Source organism: Drosophila suzukii, chromosome X (genome assembly GCF_043229965.1).
Source record: "Drosophila suzukii chromosome X, CBGP_Dsuzu_IsoJpt1.0, whole genome shotgun sequence".
Classification (NCBI taxonomy): domain Eukaryota; kingdom Metazoa; phylum Arthropoda; class Insecta; order Diptera; family Drosophilidae; genus Drosophila; species Drosophila suzukii.
Window position 1 is genome coordinate 13,208,776 of NC_092084.1, and position 9,225 is coordinate 13,218,000.

The 9,225-nt window shown below is 43.7% G+C and overlaps 3 protein-coding genes across 3 annotated transcripts; 1 reads left to right on the forward strand and 2 right to left on the reverse strand.

Annotated features, from left to right (window-relative positions):
- Positions 1–187: 187 nt before the first annotated feature.
- Positions 188–6,685, reverse strand: Polr3A (RNA polymerase III subunit A). The gene is made up of 7 exons (XM_017086896.4): positions 6,526–6,685; positions 4,613–6,471; positions 4,400–4,545; positions 2,195–2,612; positions 1,701–2,136; positions 612–1,647; positions 188–545 (listed from the first exon to the last, which is right to left on the reverse strand). Exons 1-7 carry the CDS (start codon positions 6,567–6,569, stop codon positions 336–338), a joined length of 4,149 nt encoding a protein of 1,382 aa, XP_016942385.2. The 5' UTR covers positions 6,570–6,685; the 3' UTR covers positions 188–335.
- Positions 3,371–4,329, forward strand: LOC108019148 (brachyurin). The gene is made up of 2 exons (XM_017086897.4): positions 3,371–3,485; positions 3,558–4,329. Exons 1-2 carry the CDS (start codon positions 3,390–3,392, stop codon positions 4,284–4,286), a joined length of 825 nt encoding a protein of 274 aa, XP_016942386.2. The 5' UTR covers positions 3,371–3,389; the 3' UTR covers positions 4,287–4,329.
- Positions 6,686–6,954: 269 nt separating the features above from the next.
- Positions 6,955–8,428, reverse strand: mRpL3 (mitochondrial ribosomal protein L3). The gene is made up of 4 exons (XM_017086569.4): positions 8,276–8,428; positions 8,111–8,216; positions 7,526–8,049; positions 6,955–7,449 (listed from the first exon to the last, which is right to left on the reverse strand). The coding sequence occupies exons 1-4, from the start codon at positions 8,311–8,313 to the stop codon at positions 7,029–7,031; spliced, it is 1,089 nt and encodes a 362-aa protein (XP_016942058.2). The 5' UTR covers positions 8,314–8,428; the 3' UTR covers positions 6,955–7,028.
- Between the last annotated feature and the right edge of the window lie 797 nt (positions 8,429–9,225).

A 9,225-nucleotide genomic window follows, 5' to 3' on the forward strand; every position in this document is an offset into this window, starting at 1 on the left:
AAGATTTTATAAAATATCAAATTCAGTGAGTCCGAATACATATTGAAAAAAAACTTAATGAGTGATAAATGACAAACAAAAAAAAAATCGAATAAGAAATTTAGGTGCCTTAAATATTTATTTTATGATAGAGAGAAAAATAAGATAATTCCTGACCTTTCCTTCTATGATCCCAATTTCGATTGAATTCTGTTTTAAAAATACAAACTTTCATATGAGATGAAAGCAGCATTTTAAATTAATATTTTATTAAAATATGAATTTATTATTCTAGAATATATTTCAAATCAGCTCAATATCAATATCAATGCTATGTCCTAAGGTCCGCTCGTGTGCTAAGGTGTGCTCGGCACTAGATTCAACGAACTGCATATAGTAGGTTCAATAGCTGGAACCTGCTTGTCCTCATGATGTTGTAGCAACTTAAAGATACCAGTACCAATGCCTGCCGGCATACCTAGGATTATACGTTCTGAAACCCCATTAATGGCGTCTGTCTGACCGTAGTACGCTGCGTCAAATAAGTGGTCGGCCGTCTTTTCGAACTGAAATGATAAAAATAAGTCACATTAACATGAATTTAGTTAGTTAATATATAGATTTGTCATTACCGATGCCAAATTGAAGACACTCTCGCGCATTTTGGCCAGGCCGTGCCGCGTGATGCCCAATACTTCGCCACGCGCCGTCATCTGGCTGGCCAGCAGCATGATGTGGCGCCAATCGACACTCATTCCATGGCCCTCCATGACCTCCGTGATTTCGCTCATTATAATAGTTCGCGCCGCTTCTATTCCCAGCGTTTGATATATTTCACAGATATTGTTGCTGCGAGTGCGTTTGCCCACCACGCCATAGGTGGCAATGACATCGCGCAGGCCGTAGCCTTCGATGCACAGCTTATAGGTTGGAGGCTGTCGCGCATCATCCACAGCAATGACCGCTCGATTGATATTGGGCAGACCCGCCACAACTACATTCTGCAGATTGAGAGCCAGGCGAGCCAGCTCTGCATTTATCGTAGCAGTACGAGTGGCTTCCACGCGAACCACAATCCGTGAGAGCTTTGCAACAGCCTCCACCTGAGTGGGCTTAACACGCATGCGCGACTTCAGTATGCTAAACACAATGGTATCCAGGTTTATGTGAAGTCCCAGCAGTTTAATTCTCGCCATATCGATTCCGATCGCCAGGTAGCAGCTATAAGGTCCACATACGACTTCAACATAGGAAGATAGCTCTGCCAACGTTGTTTTCTCAATGCGCGCCTTCACTTGCCTGGCAAACTCCATGCTATGGCAATTATCCAACTCAGCAGTTATGATCGGCGTCGATATTGTTTTCGTCGCATTAATAATCTCAACAATACGTGGTACACCTTGGGTAATGTTCATGGAGGCGACACCAGCAAAATGGAACGTCTTTAAAGTCATCTGGGTTCCCGGCTCTCCGATACTCTGCGCAGCAATGGCTCCAACTGCCGTGCCAGGTTCCGTAACAGCTCGATTATATCGATCGTTAATTCGTCGGACAAATTTCAGCAACTGCGCTTCGGTAACGCACTCAATCTGATGGCATAGGTCTGTAAACTTATCATAACGTTTCTGCAATTTCTCAATGCGCTTGGACACAGTGGTAATGTGGTTTCTGCAATAACAAATGGATAAGATAAGATTAAGTGACAAGTGGACAAAGCATACCTAACATCTGCTTTGAAATCCTCGCGGGATTCTATAAACTCAGCCGTCTTTAAAAGTTTTTCCAAGGCATCCGGAATTTCGGCTCCCAAAAGCGCACGATCATTGCCTTGTGGAAACTGGGCACGCAGATTGTCGTATTGATGGACCAGATCGACTGGTTTGTTGCGGGTCTCCATTGAAACAGGATCAAGACCATCACCACCATAGATGGTGTCCACCATTTCGTTGACAGCATTACGCACTGTGCCATCGTAATGGACTACCAGATCTTCAAGGCACTTCACCAGACGACGCTGCAGATATCCAGTCTCAGCTGTCTTAACGGCTGTATCCACCAAACCCTCTCGACCAGCCATCGTGTGAAAGAAGAACTCCGTGGGCGTTAGGCCCGAGTAGAAACTGTTCTGCACAAAACCTCTTGCCGCAGGAATCGCAGCTGAAGTAAAAGTTGTATTTGTAATTAGCTTGAAATAGAGTAGAGCACATCTACTCACAATGCCTTTCGAAATGAGGTAGTGCCCGATTCTCGAAACCATTGGGTACTCGTTTGCCGCTAATAGCTTGCTGTCCCACACAAGCAATCATCTGGGAGATATTAATATTCGAACCCTTTGATCCACTTAGAGCCATTATCAACGCGCTATTTGTGGGATGGAGTTCCGCAAAGCAGGTTTTGGCAGCCTGCTCTCGAATCGCCGACAGTTCACGCAGCATTACGGACTCCAGCGTCTCCTCCGGGGTGCAACCAGGTTGACACTGCAAGGTGCCCGCCTTAAGCATTTCGATATACTCATTACATTTCGTATAACCATGTTCCAATAACAATTCCTTGTGTTGCAGAAGCTTTTTGCTGGGAGTGACGTCGCTGATGCCAAAAGAGAAGCCGCGATTTTGCAAAAAGTACGATGCAATCTGAAAAGAAGATACATTTTGGGGATTAGTTGAACAAACTTTAAAGTTAACTTTAAATATCATTGGTTTGGAAGCATATGCGGTGTAACCACATGGCTGTTTGTTGTCAGTCTGGTCTATTAATAAATAAATGTAACAATTTATATTACTAATTTTAAACTAGTGCTCAAAAAAATGCAATATGTTTACTTATAGAATTTTATCTTAAGTTAGCAAATAGAAAAATAAAATTAAATACTCGTGCGTTTTATCTTCAATCTTTGTGTAATCAATATCTGTCACTGTCAAAAACAAATAACTTTCGTCGAAGTTTAAATACCCTTGTAGTTATGGCAAATATTAATTAATATTTACCCTCTAGGTAGAGAATGGCATATACTCTAGATGGCCTGAAATCAGAATACCCTTTAAAGGGGTATAAATAACCCTCCATCTACAACATATTGTACGGTTGCTACTAATTTTGAAGCAATAGTCACAAATTTATAACAATTCATGTTCCCAGAAAACAATCACAAACAATTCGTGTTCGTAGAAGTAATTAAATGTCAGCTTTAACAACAATGGAATTAGTGAGATACCGCTCTATAATGTAAGAGCAAGACCTACGTCGAATTTACTAAGTTAAGTTAGCAGTTAATCTTATCAGAAAGTCACAATGTTAAAAAAAATTTCGTGCAAAATACAGAGATAAAAGATAGCTAGCTGGCAAGTCAAGGAATTGAGTCGTGTGAAATTAATTAAGTTAACTTCCGACAGAGCACCAGGCAGGAAGACATGGCGGTGAATTACGAAAAGTCCATCGCGCTAATTCTATTAGCTGGGCTTACAGTTCTTGGGCTGCTAATGCGATCCTCTGAAGCAGCCGCAATAGTAAGTAGTGACCATAGCGGGTCAAAGCCAGTGTATAGGAAATGATATACTTGATTAGTTCAATTTCGACAGCAAGGAAGAATCATATCGGGAACCAAGGCAAAACTTGGTCAATTTCCCTGGCAGGTCATTCTGAAGAGGGACGAATGGGACGATCTACTCTGTGGAGGATCCATCATTTCCTCCACCTGTGTGCTGACGGCAGCCCATTGCACAGTTGGCCAGGCCTCTGTTTTTCTAATCTTTGGTAGCGTGGAGCTGAACAATGAAAACGCTCAGAGCATGACGTCCACGAACATCATTGTGCATCCAAACTACAATGAAAATTTGAATAACGATGTCTCGTTAATAAAACTCCCGGAGGCACTGACATTTTCAACTAGCATTCAGCCCATAAAATTGGTGACAGAGTCCCAGAGGTCGGAGAATTTTGTGGGCACTACGGCAGTCATTGCAGGTTTTGGACTGATGGACGACGAGTATCTGGACTATTCGCTGGAACTGTTGTATGCCGAGGTGGAGATCATTAACAACCAAAGATGCGAACCCATCTTTGGGACTGACGTCGTGCTGGAATCGACCATGTGCGCCATTGGCTTGGGAGGAAGCAACATGTCCATTTGCAGCGGCGACTCCGGCGGCCCTCTGATCATATTCAACACCACCACCGGACAATGGCAACAGATCGGCATTAATTCGTTCGTCGCTGAGGATCAATGTACCGCAAGCTATCCCTCTGGTTATGTACGTCTCACCTCCTATCTGAGCTTTATTGCCCAGAATACAGTGGGTGTTGTATAAAGTCTGAACTGATTTTAATAAAAAAAAATATATGGCACACAAATATTACTGTGGTAATTATATACATTACTCCTAAAGCCTAATTATTCAAGTTCAAAGTTATATATACGAACCCTTGCTAATCTCCACATGGCCTTGGTAGCATGTAGTTCCCCAAAATCTCTGAGCAGCAAGTAGAATATGCACTGTTTAGTACCAGAGCCCATAGTAGCCTTGTCCATAACACCGCACATCAGCTCTGAGTTGCGTATGTGGATCCCTAGGAATATAAATAAATAATATTAACCTTGATTTGTAATCATAATAACTCAGTTAGCACCACTTACAAGAGTCATTGCTGCACAGATCCATGTTACGCGTGTAGTTTCGCCCTTTGTTGACCATGTTGAGACGCACTTCCGAGTCATCGTTGGGTCGCATTAGCAAGCTAAACATTTGTTTGCCCGTCCACAGACGTCGCGGCTTAAGGAGAGCAGGTGGTGGCAGCTTTATGTGCATCGTGGAGTCCTCGTTGGCCAAGAAGCAAGCGGCCAACTGCATGGCTTCTTCCTTGGTAAGAAAGACCTCCTTTTGGGTCAGCAAATAGCCTCCAGTTATAAAGTCCTGTGTGGCGGCAATTAGAATCTCACCGTTCTTCGGAGTTACCAGATTCGATTGATTGCCCATTAGAATGAGGGCTTCAGCTCTTGCTTCCTCCGTTTGTGGCAAGTGCAGATTCATTTCATCGCCGTCGAAATCGGCGTTGTAAGGCGTACAAGCACATTCATTGAAGCGGAATGTCCTTTGTGGCTGCACCTTGGCGCGATGGCACATAATGGACATCTTGTGGAGCGAGGGCTGACGGTTGAACAGAACGATATCTTCGTCGCGCAGATGACGTTCCACGATGTCACCGCACTTGAGCTCCTGGGCCACCTTCTCTCGATTACCATAGGCGAGGTACTTCTTAAAGCTCGATCCGCGTTGCTGCACATAATTGGCGCCCGGATGCATACTTGGCCCATTACGCACTAGTTCCCTCATGTGACGCATATTGGCTGGATTCACGCGCTCGGGGTATGTGAGAATCTTCGCCACACGCACTGGGACACCAACCTGATTGATCATTAGATTGGGATCTGGTGAAATAACAGTACGCCCACTGAAGTCTACTCGTTTTCCCGATAGATTGCAACGAAAGCGGCCCTGCTTTCCCTTCAAACGCTGAACAATTCCACGAGTCGTTTTCTTTGGTGCCATATTAATTGGAATGCCACTGATTTCGCTGTGGAAATACAGAGCCACATGGAGCTGCAGAAAGTCCCAGTCCTCGTGAATGAGCTCGATCTTGCCGCCGGTGGCCATGTGACGCTGAATTACATCATTGATGAGCAGGATTTCACTTTGCTTCATGGTCAGGTCATCCTCTGTGGTGCCAGCCTTAACTTCTGACAGAACCGAGGGTCGAATGCAGGCGGGAGGCACAAAGACTCGAGTGACAATCAGGTGCTTTGGATGGGCGTCGTGTGAGCACATCCCCAGCAGGGCTACATCGCTCTGCGGGATCTGTTCGAAAAGGTCGAGCACCATGAGTGGGGTAAGCTCCTCGGCAGAGCTGTAGTTGCCCAGCGCTGTGTTTAGGTCACGATTCGACTCCGTGGAGCGGAGCATTTCGTTCATGTTGCTGGTGAACAACGAGTCCACCTTCCGTCCCTTGTAGGGATCATGGAGTATTTTCAGTAGGCCCGGGCCCTTCTTGACCCCACCATTCGGTGAGCCGCAGTGCGGGCATTTGGTCACCTTCTTGGCCTTGGCCAGCATTTGCACATGCAGGGCCTTCTTGCCCAAGTACGAAAAGTTGGGGTTATGCAGCTTCTTCTCGTATATTTGCCTGTCCTCCGGCTTGAGCATCACATGGGCACATGCCTTGCAGATCATCTGCAGGATGTTGATGGTGGAGCGAAAGTGTCCGATGTGAAAGACGGGCAGCGCCAAGTCCAAGTAGCCAAAGTGGCCGATGCACTCGTTCAGCCCTTGGCCACAGGTCTCGCACATGGCGTCCTTCGTGCTTATCCCCATCCGGCGATCCAGGACTCCATAGGGAACGGGCTGGCGCTGGGCCTGGTACAGATTCTTCGAGATAATCCGCACCAGAGCTTCCTGTTGGATTTCATCCGCGCCGCTGATTCCAAACTGCACATGTGAGCTGATCATAAATTGGTTAATTTACTAATTTGCATTTATTGAAGCCACAACTTACATCTTTTTGTTTAGCGCAGAGGCGCGAAACTGTTCCTTGGGCATGGTTGTAGTTCGAAAAAGTGAACTTTAAATTATATACAAATTGTTTACAAATAAATAACATAACCCGGCACGATTTTTTTTATAAGACCGGACCGGACCGCGGATGGAACACCTGATTGGAATACCGATAAGTTATCGATGTACTGTGTTATCAATTTGAAGCGCTTCCAAATAGGAACGATTGAAGTGGAACACTGTTCCGTAGCAAGATTAAGTTTAAATATTTGTATTTTAATAAAAAAAAAGTATAGTTAAGGTTGATGTATTGCGCTTTACGCAAGACATATAAGACTAGGACAGCTGGCTGTTTCCAGCTGAGAAGTCGTCTATCGACTTAATTTAAAACAGGAATATGTTATAATGGCAAAAGATCAACTCTAAAAACTTCTTGTGTATAAAATTAATTTTTTTATTTTCAAAACAACAAATTAGATTTCTATAATACCTTAAGTACTAACGTTATTCGTTTTCATATGTTATAGACTCGTTTTTGAAGCTGTGCACCTTTTCATACCATATATCATCAGCCCCTTGCTGTGTCTCTCCATAAAACGTTGGGAACGGCGGGGCTTCCTTATTTTTTCGCAGCGGTAAGATTGTGTCGTATATATAGACCAGGCCGCCAGTGGGGCCGGGCACTGAGCTGCCTTGCACCCACATAACATTGTATTTCGTGTTTATTCGCCACACACGAAGGCCCTTGATGATGCGCCACCGATTTCCCATATGACCGGGCATCTTGGTACCAGGCCAGACGCGGCCCTTTTCGCCTCCTCCGCCAATATTACCAGCACGTCGATGCGTCTTCGTGACACCGTGAGATGCTGGCATGCCCTTGAATCCGTGACGCTTAACCACACCTTGGAAACCATGGTCAACTCTGTAAGAAAGTTAATGAGTTAGAAAATAAAGTATACTTATTTTGATACATTAATAAAATATTGCAATATACTTACGTTTTGCCTCGAACATCGACAAAGTCACCGATGCCGAAGTGGTTTACATTTAGAGGAGTGCCTGGCTCAAGTTGAGCCTCTGGAGAAACGATGAATCGTGCTAGGTTCTTCTTGGGCACAACACCCGAATCCCGAAACAATCCAGTGTATTCTTTGGTCAGAAGGGCTGGGTTTGTGCTCTCGGAGCCAACGAGAATACAGCCGCGCTTGTGCAGATTCTTGACATTGGGAGTTTGGGCGGGTACATACTCTTCCGGAGGAATGTACTTGATGACATGGTTGTCCGCAATCTGCAACAGCGTGGTGCGAATCCGTTCGCCATTCTTAAGCCACAGGGGATATTGTCCAATCTTCCGCGCTATAACGCCGCACCTCCTTAAACCTGGGTTCCACACCGCCTCATTCGCAGATGCCTCCTTGGTGTTGATCAAGTTCTCCTTCTTAACTGCAGGAACGCCAAAGTTATCACTGCCCAGTTCGTTGACAAACTGCTTGTTTTCTGATGTCATCAAGTCATCGTATTTCTGTCGTATTGGATCTCGGTTAATTGGTTTGTTTGAAGGCAAATATAAATAGAAAACATACTGTGATTTCCTTGCGCAAAAACCATTGGGGATTCCGAAGTCGGGGTCTGCTCAAGTGGCCCTTATCACGCACCTGGGTAATCGTAACCCCACAATTTCCACTAAGCCTGAATGAGGAAACACAAATGAAGTAATGTCCAGTAGGGGCAATGGGTTTTGTACCAACCTCAGACCCAATAACTGATTAATAACACTCCGCATCATCCTTATATAATATATTTCAATAATTCATAAAAACGAGCCGGTGCGGTAGAGGTGGAGAAACATCGATGTTGGCCAGCCGATGTTTAGAAAACATCGATGATATCGATGTTAATATCGATGTCTTTCCACCTGTACTCCTGAAATCGAAGAGGAAGAGAAGAAAACTATCGACGGCTTTATATCGATCGATTCAAAACAAAAATAAGTCAGAAAAAATAACAAAAATAACAACAAAAAGCAGAAACGCACCATTTGGACTAACCAACAGACTTGGCAAAACATCGATGGTAACGATAGTTGGGTTATGGCTAGCATATCGATTGCTTTATATGTTTTTCGCACAGACTCATCACAGCGGAATGTGTGAGATTTAAAAGATGTGAAACTCCGATTAAATTTTTTTGACCACTTTTCTCGTAAAATTAACTACCTGAGTACGACTGATAAATAATTAATCATATCTTTCTAATCTTTTTACGTTTACGTGGTGTAGGTTATTTTTACATCTAATAAAATATTGATATAGACTTATAAAAATATATATCTACTATGTCCTAGCATCGTACATTTTGGGAAGCCATAATCAATTATAAACAATTTTCTTTCTAGCATGATATCGCAATATATTATCGCTAGTTCGCATCCCAGTTTTTTGGATAAATGACAATTCCACAGGTGTGAAATTCCAATTCCCGCGAAGGTTGTAACATTTAAGGGTTTGGTTTCCTTAAAACACATAATAAATAGGATTTCTCATATAATCTGCTTTGACAGCCAAGTTTTAGTTGCCTATAGACAAATAAAAATCCTTTAAGTAATAAAAATGATGTTTTCTATAATTGTATCGTAGGTAACAGGTGGGTGTTGGCACGGCAAATGCCTATGGACCATTTCCCAAGTAGATGCTGGACG